The 18,070-nt window shown below is 33.6% G+C and overlaps 3 protein-coding genes across 3 annotated transcripts in view; 1 reads left to right on the top strand and 2 right to left on the bottom strand.

Moving 5' to 3' along the window:
• Positions 1–4,578, bottom strand: part of LOTGIDRAFT_189716 (hypothetical protein) — a 39,674-nt gene extending 35,096 nt beyond the window's left edge. The window contains exon 1 of the mRNA XM_009057481.1: positions 4,489–4,578. Within this exon, the coding sequence (XP_009055729.1) occupies positions 4,489–4,557 (69 nt within the window). The 5' untranslated portion in view covers positions 4,558–4,578. The remainder of the gene's footprint in view (positions 1–4,488) is intronic.
• A 1,983-nt stretch (positions 4,579–6,561) lies between these two features.
• LOTGIDRAFT_232604 (hypothetical protein) lies at positions 6,562–7,972 on the top strand (the record flags this gene model as incomplete). Its single annotated transcript, XM_009057482.1, has 2 exons — positions 6,562–6,655; positions 7,085–7,972. Coding segments are annotated over 2 exons (496 nt in total), but the record flags the coding sequence as incomplete, so codon positions are not given.
• Positions 7,973–9,213: 1,241 nt separating this feature from the next.
• On the bottom strand, positions 9,214–17,993 carry LOTGIDRAFT_232605 (hypothetical protein; the record flags this gene model as incomplete). The annotated part of the gene is made up of 18 exons (XM_009057483.1): positions 9,214–9,794; positions 10,158–10,335; positions 10,649–10,779; positions 11,369–11,514; positions 11,778–11,853; positions 12,115–12,327; positions 12,798–12,961; positions 13,366–13,427; positions 13,766–13,905; positions 14,235–14,358; positions 14,714–14,829; positions 15,087–15,266; positions 15,505–15,610; positions 16,004–16,119; positions 16,450–16,530; positions 16,800–16,865; positions 17,297–17,458; positions 17,913–17,993. 18 exons carry the CDS (start codon positions 17,991–17,993, stop codon positions 9,702–9,704), a joined length of 2,235 nt encoding a protein of 744 aa, XP_009055731.1. The 3' UTR covers positions 9,214–9,701.
• Between the last annotated feature and the right edge of the window lie 77 nt (positions 17,994–18,070).

An 18,070-nucleotide genomic window follows, 5' to 3' on the forward strand; every position in this document is an offset into this window, starting at 1 on the left:
TTACATTAAAACCCTATTCTACACTTTTACACTTGATAGGTAACGAATCAATACAACCTTATACACTTGATGTGAGTTGAAGCATAGTAGTTACATAGTTATTGTACATTCAATAACTTAACAACTTAATTAACATATGGGTCTGTGGTCCACTTTATCCACATAGTTTCATATGAGGCTGTGAATTTCATCAATCACTACCTTTTCTATGAGAAGTGTTGCCCTTACTCATGTGTGTGCCCATTTTTACAAAACAAAACACAAAAATGCAAGTTTGAAAATCATATATGACAATCTGCATCCCAAATACAACATTTCCTCTTTAGACTTCCAGTGAGTGAAACTTTTGGTACCTTGGAAAGTGTAATTAGCCTATAAGAAATTCTCAAAAATTCCCATATCAAGAAGATCTAGAACAATATAAAAACTGATTCATTGTTTATATAGAATTGAAATGTGTTTGTCATCAAATTTAGCCATCAGATCTTTAAACTTAAATAAACAACTACACAGACTGTTTTAATTTTACTTCATTAAAATTCAGGTCAAAACTTGGCCTACATCTAACTTTAAATTTTACTAACATAAACATACTTTCAAATCTAAGTTTGGCAGTTATCTGCGCGCGTTTCAGGGTTGTTGATTCGGTTGCATTTGCCAGCCATGTCTGAATGAAGCTGCAAAATGGATCTATCATACATCAGAGAGGAACAGGGGAGGTAGGCTAAAGCCAGTGGGGCCATGGACAGTAGCAGGTGGGTGGGAATATAGCTGGTGAAGTAGGTGAGTCTGGGGGGACTCTTGTCATCATAAGGGGTGGGGGAGCCTGAAATTGTGACTATAAGCAGTTGTAGGGGAGACAGAAGCAGAAGAGCAGACTGTAACTAGTGGCAGGGGAGTGGGACTATTACCACTAGTAGGGGTGTTGAGCTATACAGTTGTAGGGGGTGGGTGCGGGGCTATAACCACTAGTAGGGGGTGGGAATATAACTGAATAAGTAGGTGAGAAGAGCCATCAAGAATATTATTTACTAGTTTTTAATGGCTAGTTCATGAGGTGTTGATTATCTTTATCTCATAGCTTCATTTACATTCAAGTACCATTTAGTATACTTCATAACCTTATATACTGTAAACCACACAAACTACATACTGGTATATATTCTTTTTAGTATCAGGTGTTAAGCTATATACAGGTGCTAACTACCAAGATATTTAAGTCCTTACTTCATAATCAAGGCAGAAAATGAATGTGCAGTAAAGCAACTAGTGCTTAATTTCCATTAAAATACCATTTAGTATTCTTCATAACCTTAATACATCATACCTTTACTACATTACCACTGGATACTCCATACTACACAAACTTTTAATATCACTTGTAAAGGTATGGCAAGTACCAGACATGTAACCCTTGCAAAAAATTTGATTTGATCTCAGGATTAGAAGTTATCAACCAAAAGTATGTCATTAAGGTGCTTGGGTTTAAACTTTAACACCACACCAACTTTCAGAAGCACTGGTTGGAGCATGGGACAGAATTTTTGAGTAGGATTCGTATCCATGGAACTTTATCGCCTAAAAGATGACAATCTAACTCGCTACCCAATGAGCTCTATACCACTGCCCTAGCAGATAATAATATAACTTGCTACTGAGCTATCCAAAATAAGACAGTGTTCCAACCCAGCCTTAGAGTTTATATTATATGTATATTGACATTTATTTCCTTTGATGGAAAATCTACAAAAACCACCATTAGAAAACAAGATTTCCAATTTAAAGCCCTCATTATCTGTCAACAATAAATTGTTTTTAAGTCTCATCAATATGAATATCTACAGGTATTTCAACCTCCTAATAACCATCAATTGTTTATTTACTGGTATTTACTCAAACCTCAACTTTGTCAACAATTTGACTATTTTGATCGTAATTCTAATTCCTAAATTAGACAATATCAACAGCTTGGGCCATATAACACGTACAGGAATGTATTCTTCCTGACTCTCACCAGGTTTCTTTTCTTACATGAGATCTGGACAACATTTAGCAGAGAGCACATCTACATTATAGATATATCATTCTTTCTAAACCAGTTTCTCTTATCTTTAATATTATCATTATTAAAATTCCTTTAGTTGATATGAGAATTATGAAGGAAAATAACGTTTATATTAAATGTTTTATGTTATGTAAATCATATATTTCCCTTCAAGCTATCGGGTTTGTTTAAGGTTAGACTTATAAGGTACAGAGCTCATAATAAGTCCAGAGGAAGCACTTATAGGTTATAGCCTTCATATTTTTTACAACCTTAACCTAAAGAAGACTGTTTCAAGCATTTAAAACCTGCACCACACACAGTCTTGGTTTCTCATCCCATCCTTGACCTTAGAGCTTTTCTCATGTGGGCTTGGCACTGCAGTTGGCACCACATTATACAAACTCAAGACAGCATCGCATCATATCAAACAAAATAGGATGACAGAATAGGTTCATATTGGCAACCCAAGCCCTCTATCATTGGCAGAATGATATCTAGAGACTAGGCATATATACTAGAAGATAGATTGAGATTTAACAGGCCGAATAGACACCATATGCCTTTAATTACAATTCACAGACTCTCTCTTTAAATACTCATCCCAGAGTAGTAGTGATGGAAGGTATTTTAGGCTATTATTATGTAAGCATGTATATCATTATGTAGTATTATATCTCTATGTAGGCCCAATGACATATGATGTACATTAACTCTTCTTATCAAAGTTCAAGCAACATACTCACAAAACTACTCTATTTAATGTAATTGTCTATTCTATTCAGAAATTACCAGGGATGTTGTTCACATTTGACAGTCACGAATGGCTCGTACTAACTTGAAAATGTCTATTTATGATTACATTGTTTAGGACATTCAAAACTTAAGAAAGTCATGCCCATTATGAAGACCTTCATGAGCAAACTTTACACAAAACAAAAATTTGGCTTTAACATCAAACACATACTGATATCTATTGACATAATCCCATTTTTAACCAAATTTTTCAAAAATATCATTAAATCAAGGTGAACAAATCTGCTCTAAAAAATCAACAGTTCATCTACCTAACTATAACCAACAAATAAACAATTCAAACCAGACACTGACTGATAGAGATAAGTTTTCTCTATCTCCATTTTCATTAATGAAATTCTAGACTATTTATACTAGAGACTTAATTCAGACAAAGATATATACCAAAATACAAACTATCAGTAATAAAGCTGCCTTCTCTAAACTCCTGAACAATGAACAGGTAGATCATGAAAATATATCTTTCACTGAACACACTGTCAATATTGTAACACATGTACTGGTATTTCAAAATATGATAAAAATTATCAGTAAGCCTAATGACAAAAGATTGTATGTTAACAATTTTGTTTTACAAATACAATGATTGATTTGTCATTTTAACATCACTGTTTCGGCTTACATTTCAGTCAATTTGACACAACACTTATCCAGCCTCATTATATATATAATTAATTAATTCTTAATCTGAATTTAAAGATGGGGCTTTGATTAAATTTTTAAATGAATTACTAACAATTAATCAAATTAGCTACACAAAATAAAACAAAAATTAATGGAAATGACTTGAAATTTGCACTACCAGACATTTTGGCACTGAATTTCAGAAAACTTCAAATTCAACTAAATCAGCAGATCACTTAAACACTCTTCAGGAGAATGACTAAGCCATTTAAATACTGAATAATTCATAAAGCTATACAGTCAAAAAGTGTATTTTTTTCAAATTTGGGAAAGTCAAAAGCAGGAAACCACAAATATTGCCCAGTCAAAAATAGAACACCTAAATAAAAAGGTTTATAGTATATTGAATTGCCCAGTAGTCAGAGAATAAATAGAAAGCCATGACTAACCCCCTAGTCGGTAAAGTAGGATGCTACAGTAGTTATTTCACACTGTTCCCAGTCTATATACACTGTGCTATTATTATACTTCAATGCCTACTGACTGATTGATAGAGAGAATTTGTGTAGGACATTTTCACTGACATTATCTCCAAACATTTATCAATATTGCCCTTCATTTTCTATCAAATCACTCAAGTTTTTGCCCATATGTTCTTCACAGATTTTTAGATCCTGAGAAAATTCTGTTTTGGGTCAAAAATGATAAATTTATTAGAAAATACCCTTTCAATGTCACATAGTCTCTAATAATACCGGTATAACAGGCCCCGCCCCTTCCATGCCTCAGCCTTATTTGGAGTGCAATCAAAACCTATAATGGCGGACACCGGTATTTCTAAACATGTTTCCGCGACAATAATTTAACTCTAAACAAAACTTAAGTGAGTGTCAATAGTGAAAATGGCTTGTGGTATGTCTTGTGTATGTTTTATGGGGTGACAGATATGTAAATGAAGTAATAAAGTGACTCGACTTTCAATAACGACCGCCAAATACACTGACCTTTTTTTGCTGTTTCTCCCAGGCAGGGTCTAATAAGCCTTCTCTGTCCCATTCCTCCTCTTCTTCCATATAGCCATCGTAGTATTCGTCCGACATTTCAGTGGCTTCACTCCACTCGATCCCCTAAGCGCTGAAAATGATTGAAAGTCTAATTTTGAAGTTCTGAAAGTTAACAAGCTAGGAAAAGATCAACACCCAGCCGGAGATCTCGTCACGTGACCTAGTTTCTCACCGGAACTGAATCAGTTGTGCTTTCGTCAGGGGTTAAAGTTGAAAGGTCAGAATATCAAGGAATGCCCAGTATATACCATAACATTTGGCATTTACCTGATGTATGATTGATATTTGGTAATATTATATTCGGCATGCTTGGAACTGTGACGTAATTCATAATGAGCTCCGGGCATTAGGAATATAAGCTAATATCGGACCTAAGACATTCTGTACTCACGGCAAAATTCGGAAATCTAAATCCACAATTTATATGTATTTTTAAAAATCATTTAAATTCAGATTTAAAAATTTAAATGTAATGTCGCGCATCTTGATATCATTAAAATATAAAAAAGGAAACGTATACCAAATGGACAAATACACCACGAGTAGTAAAATAATGAATTGTAGGCCTATTTTGTTTTTAAACTATCGTTAGGGACAAGTCACAATAAAAGCTACTGTATAAATATTTAGAATTACTGAAATATTTCTCTACGTAGGTAGGTCTATTATATTCTAAATAACATGTTTAAAAATGACTATTTTTGGTATGAAATCCGCCGATCGTGAGTCAATCAATATTGCAGTATTTATGACTCATCTATGAATAAATTAATCCATTCAACATTGGAGGCGACAATTAATTTAAGTTGACATATTATTATATTGCCAAATGTAACGGTAATGGTGCATTAATGATTTTATTAATATTTCAGATTAAATATTTACTACCTGAAACACCTTAATTTCTGCTATCCGTATCGGATCATCCCTTCCCAGATTTAAAACCAGTGTTTGATTCTCATGCAATTCAACAAAATACTATTGGGAAAGTTAGAAAACAAAATAAAAGAGTGCACTTGTCATGACTGAGATTGTAAAGTCCACCTAAATTTGGATTAACAATTCCTTTACAAGATTATATTTTGATCAAACCCGCAGATTGTATCCCCGACTGCTGTGTCCTTATAAGAGCAATGAATATATTTACAAAGGTTGCTGAAAAATGAGCCTAATGCTATGGCGCTTATTCACCCTGACGTCATAACAGGTGCCCGTTACGTGGATGGCGTCATATAGTTATTAATGATAATTGTTATGAATAGTGATTTCTGTTTGTATATTGAATAACAGCAGACTTTGTTATTATCAACAAGAGGATACAGGTATAATTCATGGAACATAAATTATTTGGCATATTGGCGCTTTTCGGTGGTCATATTAAATAAAGGTCATGTAACAGTAGCATAATGCAAATTGGGGGCTTACGGAATATATAAATATTATTGCAAATTTTAATGACCTGAGATAAATAACTTAGTTTTGTTTTGTAATTTTCAGCCCCCTAGCTCAGTAGCTACCCTACAGTTACTTAGATTGCCGATACTAACAATATCATGGAAAAAAAGCGTCACGACGTTTAAGCTATAACCTCATAAAGCGCTTCGTTTTAATGGAATTGCAAGAACCACAGATCTGACTAAAGATGTGAGTGGTTCAAATCGTTGCCATCTTTGTCACAAATACACATAAAACGTTAAGAAAACCTTTTTTACAACCCCTTTAAGTGCCCCCAAGAATAATTGTCTTGGAAGAGTTACCTCCCATGCACCAATTTTTTTAATGGCTGGGTTCATTCAGAAATAAATCGGATTATCGAAGGTCTATCAATGCATAAAAGCTTCGGACCTCATCTCTTTCGAATTTGCAGTTATAATTATAGTTTATTTTCAGGTTGGTTCATAGGATTTATTATAAATTAAAGAAAAAAATAATGGTGGTCTGTATCCATTAAGAAAAGATAACTCTTGATGACGTTTTCTTAGGCCTGGTTGATCAAGACTTGTTATGTTTTGAAATGGAGAAACAGTTGGCAGAATATCGAGCTAAAAAGGAAAAAGAGAGAAGATCTCAACAGTCTTGGACCGATTACTTATTCAGAGGACGAAAGGTATCCTGTTTAATCACATTTCAAGAGGATCTTCTCCTTTCAAGAGCTTATAGACAGTTTGAACATGGCTGACATTTCTTTTTTATTTAAAGTTTAGTTTGACGTGTCGACGTCGATTCAACCTGACGTATGAGGTAGCCCTGACTCTGTCGAGTATAAAGATATAAATTTGTGATTCGAAAAGATGACCATGGTTATACTGGCAATCAATTAGATGTAGCAATCACTCATAGATGAGGATATATCTAAACAAATAAAAAAAACTTTTTGATCCATTTCTTTTCTAACTGTTAATATTGTCTATTGACACTACTACTGAGCTGAAAAAAAAAAACAACTGAAGTTGAAGTAAGCTTACATAATAGGTTCGATCAAAGTGTTTGTGTCTGTGTTGTTCTACATCTAAATTTGATTTTTATTTCTTTGCAGGAACCTTCACCAAGAGGTTCTGAATCGGCAGAAACAAGACAAAATATTACACAAACCAAAAATGTCTCCCACATACAAAATGGAGAAGTAATCTATCATGAAACAGAAGAGGAAGTCAATGACAGTTCTAATCGAAAATATTTTACCCTTCAAAACATTTTAATTGTTATATTATGGTTGTTGTGTTGGAAAATATTTATCGAACTTCAATTTGGTGCTGTGTTTTTCCTAATTTCTGGATTCTTATTTATCTATTTTAACACAAGAACTGGACCTAAAAGTTCTAGATTAAGTGCCTATTCTGTTTTTAATCCAAATTTTGAAAGATTGGAAGGAACATTGACAGCAGAACAGTTTGAAAGTGAACTATTACGACGTCCTGTTAGTAAAGATGACAGTTAAAATATCAATAAGACCAAGGAACAGAAAAACATTGGATAGATGTGATGGGAGATGCTTATTCATTCCTTCATTCATTTAAAGATACAGATAGCTTACCGGCATTGCAAAATTTTCTCAAAGATTTGTAAAAATATTTCTTCACCCAAACCTCATCAAGTGACTTACAATATTTATGTGGTGATAGGTGTCTAGTTTAGGAATCTAATTCTCATTTTCATTACATAATTAGCCCTCTTGTAAAATGTATTACAATATTTAAATGGTATCTTTGGTAGCAAATGAGATTTTTAAAATGTAGTGTAGGTTTACATTCATTACTTCCTTAGCTCCCATAGAAAATGCATCATAATATTTTAATGGCATCATCTGTGGTACATAGGGTTTTTCCGATACACATCATATATTTAATAAGAATAATTTAAGTATAACTGAAGATATGTATGATAATTTGTTAAACTCTATGATATTGTTATAAATTGTTCTGTTATCAAGTTTTTAATTTTATCGGTTTTGATTTCTGGGATTTGGAAGGATTAAGGATAATCTAGTGTCAACAAGTCATAAAACGTTTAGTTTTAGAAAATTGCGGAATTGCGAAACCCAAAGTAAAGCAATATGACAGCCTGTTGGGGATATCTGGGCTATTGATGAGGCTAATGTAGTATTGAGAAAAATAAAATAAGGAATAAAGATGGTTTTTTCTATATTTTATTATAGTAGAAAATAACAAACAAAATATTAACCCAGTACCTAGCACTCTGGAAAGGTACCTCTATTTTACACTTAAAAATATATATATATAAATAACATCTATATCATAATGGTTCCCCATATCATTTATCCCACTATGTACAAGTTGGAAATAGAGACCAAGTTGACAATTGCAGTAAAGACCTGGTTCCCAACCTGGGGTGTTTTCACCCCTGGGGGTGTAGGACTAGGGTGTCAAGGGTGTGGCCAACTGGTGTAGAGGAAGATTATATTTTGAATTGAGAGAGCACCTCAAATCATTACATGCTGAAAATGTGGATGAAGTAATTTTTTTGGGTGAAAGGTCCAAGTGATTGCTCCAGGAGTGTGAAGGCTGAGAAAGGTTGGGAACCATTGCAGTAGAGTTAGATGTCTTGAAGATATAAACATGCTCTGTATAACAATACAGAGTTCACCTAATTTGTCTTGAGGTTAGACCCTGCATTGCTGTAACTTCTGAGATGCTTCAATCATGTTGCATTGTGATATGAGCAAGGTGGCACCATAGCCTGTCTAGGATCTTCCGGAGCCTCTTAAAGAAGATTTTGATAAACAACCCATACTTCTAGGAAACTCTAATCTTTATCACAGGCAACAGCAGGGTGAACATCTATAACTGGTCCACAAAGACAATCCAGGACTCTCAGGATAGAGAGCAAGCATCAAACTCACAGAGCCACTGCACTGCAGTCCTCCTATAAACAACTAAGTAATAATAATTAGTACTGTATAGTGGAAAGCAAGATTAATTGATAAATCAGTGAAGATCAAATTGGATTGGAATCTTTATGAGATATGTACTACAATATTGATAATTCACACTGATCATTAGCTACATTCACTATATACTGCAAGGCAAAGAAATTTCACTTCTATCTATTTATAAATTGATAAAACTTAACAGACCCTGGCAGTAAGATGATCTGTGGTCAATAAACTTATTTAATGTTTACAATGTTTACAAGGCAGATCCTTAACATGAGAAAACATCAAGGAATGTAAATTCTCCCTCATAATGTAATATCCCCAAAAAAATTTGCCCAAATTTTTACATTATTTGCACAAATATATTTTTCCCAAATATACACATGATTTGACCATTATCATAAAATTACAATTTTTCAAAAATCTTTGATTAAGGAAATTCGAAAATTGTAAGATATTTTAAAGTGATTGTAAAAAAGTTTTCTAACAATTTATGTGTATCGAGGACACCATTCAATCAATTCCACTAAAACTAAGTGTTTAATGACGTCACTAAAGTGCCTTATGTCATAAGCAAATTTAGGGATAAGTGACATCATCAAACACTTCAATTTTGTGGAATTGAAAGAACCAACAGAAGTCTGATTTAAAATTGGAATGGTGCAAATGAATGCTATAAGTGTCCCCGTTTTACATAAAAAATTCAGAAAACATTTTTACAATCTATTTCATCTTCAAGCAGATAAAGATATTTCAACAATCATGAAGTCATAGCTGATTTGGCATCTTGAGCTAATTCCAATAACTTATCAAATCCATTGACTGCTGATTTGTCAATACCATGGCCTGATATCTGAAAAAAAATAAACACAAAGGTAACAGTTAAGAACCAAAATTCCTGAAAAAGTGTTCTTTGAGCTTTGAAAGAGATCAGCAGACGTCACCCTTCAATATATCAAAGAACACTTTAGGTCTTTCATATCATCACTGTAGTGATTCAAATAACTAATGCAAAGAAGAGACTTTTAAATGGGTAGATCATGCCACTCTACAACTGGGCTAGTAAATTTGACATCCCTTTTAAAGACTTTACATAGCCATTAATGATTACTTGGCATATTAATATATTTGCATGGTTATTCATAAAAATCTGCTGTCTATTAAAACTCACTGATCAGGAGTGGTGAATTGACAATAAGATTCACTCTGTACATACCTGATTACCATAACAATCTATATCTAGTATAATTTGCTGTCTAACTTTGTCGTCATCGCTCATCCCATGACTATTGCTATCTGAAGATTTGTCAGTTCCACGAGCTTTCTTTAATCTTTTTAAACTTTCCTCCATTTTCTTAACAGAGGTGAGAACGTCTGATGTCACTGTTATATATCTACAAAATACCAAGTTAATCATTTTGATTTGAATTGCGACTAATTCCCCAAAAGTGGCTTTAAGGGGCTGAAAAAAAGTTTCGAAACTTTTTATGAGTATTGGGAACACTGATCGAATCCATGTGTACCATTCTAATTTTCAATCAGACGTCTGGGGTACTGCATTTCTATTAAAACTAAATATCTTGTGGGGTAGCTATTGTAAAGTTCCGTAAATATTATTAGCAGAGTTTGTGATATGAGTCATAGAAGGCTCTCCAAAATGAACAGTTTTAAATAATCCATCTGGAATGAATATAACAAATAACATACTGTTCAGTCAAACTGGAGAATACTTGAGTTAGAAAATCTGCTTTCTGTTTAGATTCTAACTGATGTTCTTCTAGAAAGTTTTTTAATGGTTTTTCTAAACTGATGATATAGTTGGATGGTTTACTGGGTACCTACAGGAATAAATAAGAAACAGTGAATAGTGAGTAAAGAGTAGGAGGTTATAAAGCTCATCTTCATGCTGTCAAGCTATTATCAACTTCACTTATACCTTGACTGCAATAGTCACAATCCTTGTATCACAAAAGTTTGTAAATACAGTGATAGATTAGATTGTACACTAGTGAATATAGCCAATCAGAGATCTCTACAGAAATCAGTAAACAATAAGCAGTGATGTTTATAGTCTGTCTGTCTCTGTTCGATTGTATTTGCTGGCTTAATCAAACTGCTGCATTCAATGATATCAGAACAGCTGCTTCTCAATCTTGTTTTTCTTTAAAATCAAACTCCATTTATAAAAGCAAACTGGCCTGAGGAAATTTGTGTATCCACAACACATGTCAATACCATGAGACGAGCTCTAGTTAATTAGAAATGAGTCACAGAGGCCTCATGCTATCATAAATCAATGATCATTTGAGATAAGAACTGACCTGATGATTATTGCATATCCAAAGCTCTATAATGAACTATTATCTTTACCTTAAAGGTGCTCTGGTAAATTAATATCAATATAAACTAAAAGCAGTATAAACGTACCTCTCTGTTTGTTTTACGATATAGTCGTGGTATATCACTGACTTGTTTTAAATATACTGAACATTGTTTAATAATATCACTGGTTATAAATAACTGAAACTTGGGCTGTCTTTCTTCTATATTCACTATACATTCTTTTATACAATCTACAAATAACACAAGAAATTTATATTACAGCATAACAAACTTTTTAATAACCATGCACATAACAATTTACACGGTCTTCCTATCTACTGCGTTGAATGTGGCATCTCAACTTCTAAATGTTAAAACAATAGACTCTGAATAGAGTTGGACATCTCATTGTTCTATGTCTAGTTAGGTTTATGAACTATATTGGTGTATTTTCTACTGTTCTGTAACTTATTGGATTAAAAAAATTGTTGTGAGAGATCAATTGGGATCTAACCTTTTAAGACTGAAATATTTCCAACAGACTCTTTTTCTAACAATGGTGCTATTTCTGTATCAAAAAATTCTTCAACCTGAAATCGATTAAAAAAAACAATAATAGAACATTGGTCTTAATAACATAATAATCATTGTTACGCTTTGAGATGTATTTGAGATGCCATATTATCACATCATATGAAGACAAGCAATGCCAGGCAGTGTACAATGAGGAAAACTTTGCTAGGACAGCCGGACCCTAGCCTATTAGCAAGTGTCTAATGCGAAGAGCCAACACGAGTCCTTATGAAAACTAGACATTAAGTAAGTAATTATATACAGACAATAATACCTACCATTTGAACGAGTAAAACAGAGTCAGATATCAGACAAACAATTTGACCAACTGTGATTGGAGGATTTACTGATGATGTCATTGATGATGTCATCGCATCTTGTGGTGATGGTGATGCAGATCGTGATGTATCCGGGGTGATGCTCATTCTATCTAAACTACTTGCTGATTGTGATGTCTTCATTGGCTTATCTAATTCTGATCTTCTGTTGTTCTGGATTGATATAGAAATGAAATGAATGGAGTTTTGCACCTTGTGGGCTAATGAAGACGGTGGATTGTTATAGAGATAAAATACAATTTGTTAAATTCACTCTAAAGAACCTGTAGTATTTTCAATATACTAGTACTAGTACTATATTTAAGCAATAAACTGTTACCCTATGGCAGTTATGGACATATTTCAGGACAAATTGAATAAATGCGCGTTGCTTATATTTACGTTTTCAAGACATTCTAATTCTAATTCAAATACTTTATTATGAATTTAAGTAGGGCCTATTTCTTTATGTTTCAACGTTTGGAACTACCATCATGATCTAGGTATCAGAAATCTTTGAGAAAGCTTTGAACACACCCAATCAACTTGCTAACGAAAACACATTAATACATTTTCCTACCATAAATAAATTCATTAAAATCTAGTATAGGATCTATCAGATATTAAAAAAAATATTGTTATACCTCTTCTTCATAGACTTCATCTAACCATGCTGTATATCTTGATAATAACTGTATAGTCAGTTTCCAGAATCTGTGAGACAGGGCTGGTAGATAGATCTCTTTCTTCCAACATTTATGTAAACATTGCCACAATACAGAAGTAGACATTAGTTGAAATGTAGACTCTGAAAAAATCAAAGGAAATATTCATGGTCTATATGGATCTTAAGCTTAACAATCTCCAGCCCTTCTTGTGAGCCGTCTTAATCCTTCCAAGATTGACAAAAAGTGCTACTAAAGATTTTAAACCAAATGAAATGAAATGAATTGAGTTTTAGCTTTTTCTGCACCATGTGGGCTAATGAAGAGGGGCAACGCCATGCAGGGTGCGATGAGGAAAACTTTGCAAGGACAGCGGCATTAGCTTGCTCTTTTTCGATTTCCAACTGTCGAGGGATCTTTAACATGCACAACCTGTAACACACAGAGCCTCAGTTTATTGAGATTTTGAACTAAGATGAACCTATATTTGTTAAAGTGTTGAAAACTGACTGGTAAACAGCACAATATAAAATAATGAATAGCCTACCTTGTGAGTTATTGAAACCTGTAACTAGGGCTGTTTCAAAGGATCCAGCTATATCTTGAAATCTGAATAAAACAACAAGTATATACTGTATAATAGTAGATAATTAAATCACGATTCAGTTTACACGGTATCACACAATTTGATTGGATAACAGCAGTCACGTGAATACAGTTTATATCTGTGTAAACAGAATGTAAATATAAGCTCCCCCCCTTAACGGACTACTTTTTCATTGAGTTTGATTGACATGGTCACTACACGGCGTCAAAATCGTTCCTTTGAATGACAACGGAGCCGAAATCGACATGTCACCAAACGATTACGGTATTTTCCAAATTCCCTCGAATGTTCACTCTTCAAATGTCAGTGGCAACTTTTTAAAGGTTCATAAAGTGATTACCTTATTTGGAAATAAACTGGTAGACTCCATTTTGTAAGGAATGTGTGGTAACTTGAATGTTCTCGTAAATGTTTTATACTACCTTGGTTACCACACAACTTTTCAAATTTACACAGAAACTCCATACACAGTAGATATTTCTAAATTGACAAGAAAAAAAATGAAATGAGAAGTCAAAATATAAATGATGACTACTTATCGTTATCCATTTTACATTTCTCTTTGACTCTCATAAGCCATTATTAAGATGGAACCAGAAAAATTGATAGGGATATTCATAAGAAGCTCATAGTCAAAGTTGGATCACTATCTTGCTGAAAGGAATAGACAGGATCATAAAAACATTTCTTTTTATCAAAAACAGCTAAATTTTTGAAGATTTTGCAAGTTCTAGCTGGAAGACTTAAAGCATTTCTTATTTTACCACAGAATGTCAGAATGTTCATTCATTTTTTGGGAAGATTCTTACCTCATGAAAGGTATCAGGGTTACCAGGTGCGAAGATTGTTGGTGTTCTCGCCTCTAAATTACCAACAATCTCTGGCCAAACAGAGTTCACTAAAAAATCATAACCACGTACAATTTCACCAGTACTGAAACCAAAATAAAACTGCTGGATATTTTTGTTGTAGATTTGCTCAGGTTCAGTGATTTTGCTCATTAATTTTATGCCTTTCCATTGACATTTCCACACAAAATATTTTTCCCCAGTTTCAAAATATTTTCGTAAACCTGAAGTGTACTTTTCAAGTTTCTTTATTTGATTTGCAAAAGGCACTGTTGGCTTAGCATCTTAAGCTTGTGCTAACCAGCAGGTTAAAAAGTTAATTACAACTTGAAAGACTGCTTTTTTTAATGAATGCAAATGAATTTAAAAACATCAAGAAAGAATAAGCAAGTCAGCGACACTAACATTGCTAAAAAAAACAAAAACTCATGCAACCTTACCCAGAAACACCACTAGTGACATCTTTCAATATTTTACAATGTTTTGGTATAAATTCTAATATTTTCTTAATCATTCCTTCTAAACCATTGACTTTTATATAGTCTTCTGTTACAACCTAGAATTATATATTTATAGATTGATATCACATAGATGAGCTATTATAGTTTAGATATGAGGGTATCAACCTAAGCCTACTTTTCTTTTATTTCTATCTGTAGGTGAATCTTTACTCTTCAAGAAAAAAAACTAGTGCCAATTGGCTGCAAACGACAGTACAGATAAGATGGAAAACAAAAACAATATGTGTCATGACAGTGCAGATAGCCAGTGCATTTTATAGATGGAAGAAAGAAAAAACTTATAAACTCTTACCTCTTCCATATAAGGTTTGACGATATGTTGTCTAAATAGATTCTCTGCATCCCTAGTTTTATCAATCAAAGCATAGGTTCGTAAACACTGCCTTAGTATTTCTACATTATTCGTAGCTAAACCATCTAAAAACCCTCCTTCTAAACTAAACTGTAGGGTCGTAGTGATGTTTGCTATTCTCTGAAAAAAGGAAGGACAGAAGGATATAAAATTTTCAGGCCTAGAATTTATTTTCTATAAAGATATAAAGGTATAGATAAATATATCAGCTATACAAATCTATAGCTTTGTTGTGCAGTTGAGTAGAAAATGTCATAAGCTGGCAATGGTGTAAAAATTCTTTTGAAAATGGCCCAAAAGTACCCTATTCAGAGAATAGTACAAATCCTTTGATTAGACTTTTATTTTGAGAACTTACTGGTTTAATCTTCTCTACCAAAGGTAGTCCTCGACTTTTAGTCACATAAAATTGTAACTTGTTGAATTCTGTGGCAACTCGTTCTATCAACTGTCCACTGAGTTGACTGGAATAAAGAAAGCTAGCAATGAAAGTTTAGTCTTGCTTGTACATAGCAGACCATGCCAGAATTTTTGCGATTCACCAAAAAAACTCAATACAATACGGCTGTAAATCAGACATAAATCAAAAATTTAAATATCACAAACAGAATTTTAAGCTCAAATTTTCTGCACCTTATTTGACTAATAAAATTAGGAAACACCTTAAAGTGTGCAACGAGGAAATTTTGCCAGAACAGCAGCAGACCAATTTTTTTCAATTTCCAACTTTGAGAAAACACAGCCTGTAACACACAGCCCTGGCATACTGTCTCTTCTTCACAGTATCATTTTGAAATTGAAACAAATGACTGTTTTAACTGGGATAGAAATGATGTTTCCCCACCCCTAATGCTTACCCAGTAGTAGGAGTAACACCCCCCTCACTGTGATCAGACAGTCCACTGTGTATACCCAGTAATTTCTCAATTTTCTCTACTGACTCGGTTATATTCATCAACCTCTGTAGACAAGCCTGAAATAAAAATAGACCTTTATTTAGGGCTGTTGATTTTGATTTATTTTCCAGTCAAGTTTGGTAGGGCAGCTCAAATGTCACAATCACAAGCCTCTGTCTGACAACAAGTGTTATTCAATGTCAAATTCAAAATCTTCTTATAAAGAAACAGTTATAAGCATTTAGCAATATGGAAGCTTACAAGAGAAAGAATCATTCACATTGAATAGGTTATGAATTTAGGTTCTAGAAGATCAATTCTACCAGCTGATCCTTGACCAAACCTCATGGCTTTGATCTTTCCATGATACATACTGCTATGTTGACTAAGTGCTTTACATTATTTACCTTTTTATGTTGAATATCTTTCTGTTGTTTTAATTTCTGTTCAACTATTTCTATAGCTTCATCCATAGCAGATCTAACACTCTACAAAAAATATAAAATATATCTAAAACACATGTTATCATAGCTTTTAAGAAATTCAAAATTGTGTCAATTTAAAATATCATCAAAAATACTTTTGCTTATAAACTAGGAGGTGTAATGGGTTAAAAGCAGACACCGGGCTCAATGGATAAAGACACTTCTTTATCATTATTTCTTACGTGTGCCATTTGCCTCTTATGCTAAGGCCTTGTTAGTGGACACAACAATGCAGTTTGTTTAATTGTTGGTTTGTTTTTTTTCATACCTACCATAACCTCTTCTTTCAGTTGACCCAGTGGAACTGTTAAATGACCTATAGCTTTGTCCATTCCAACCTAAAATACGAATTTTACTGACCAATAAGACCATAGACTTTAAACTCAAAGATTGAGGTAGGCCGACGGGTCTTGAAGAAACAATTGCAAAGATTCAATCTATTTGAAGAAAAAAACCACCATTTTTTTTAAACAAGGAAAACACGAGGATCCTTTCTACAATGTGGTCCTTGGAGAAACCTCTTAATATTGATGTTTCTTGGATACTCCATGCCCATCTGTTTCCACTCGAATCGTAAAGATGAATTATTCAAGTCATCAGACATTCACATGGCTACTGAGATTAAAACCCACCGGACTTAAGCATGCAAATGATGTCATGTAAAGATTCCAAATCTCTACCCAACTGTGCTACAGCCAGTCTGCTAATCACAGATTTAGCCAAGAACGTAAAACCCTGTAGAAAGATAAAAATTAATATTTCTACAAACCAAATTAGTTGAAAGATTGACAAAGTCAGCATAATCTTTATTGATGAGTTCAATCATAGCACTTTTTAAAATCTTGAGATAAATATTGAGATCATCTCGCAGTGTTTCTAACTGGACCCTTCTTCTACATTCTAATACAAACTGATCTACGTCAAAACCAGGCTGGAAAACACAAACACAGAAACATTTAATAGAATATTCTCTCACAATCTGATTGTTTCATGTCTGTCTGTCGCAGAAAAGTATGGCATAATGCTGCATTGTGTTTGTTTACATTAAAATAGGTTGACATACACTTCACCAAATGAAATCGAAGGTAGACAAGCATACCGGTAACAATTTATTTGTATTCCCATAAGAATTCGTTCCAATCACTATCAACTATCAAGATAGGTTCAGATTTAGGGTAACTTCCAAGAGCTGACATGCAAGACTAAACTAGGGAGATCAGATCGTGTTTGGTAAGGAAAAAGGCAAAAACAATGAATATATGATAATATTCAAAGGGCAGGTTTGAATGATTTTCTCAGTCAATTCTACCTACCCTTCATACCTTCATTGAAAATCAATGGCCTAATTCATACCAATGCTGTAATGCCTGTATTAGCCTACTTACCTTCATAAATTCCTCTTTATCGAAGCATAACGAGGCTGGGCCCGAGGGCAAGCTGAACCCCTTTCCAGCATCTACTGTCATTCTGAACGATATTGCCCTTCAAATTATGAAATTAAATCCATTTTAATTTTACTAGGCTATTCAACAACTTTCATTTT

This window comes from Lottia gigantea (assembly GCF_000327385.1).
Source record: "Lottia gigantea unplaced genomic scaffold LOTGIsca_30, whole genome shotgun sequence".
Lineage (NCBI taxonomy): Eukaryota > Metazoa > Mollusca > Gastropoda > Lottiidae > Lottia > Lottia gigantea.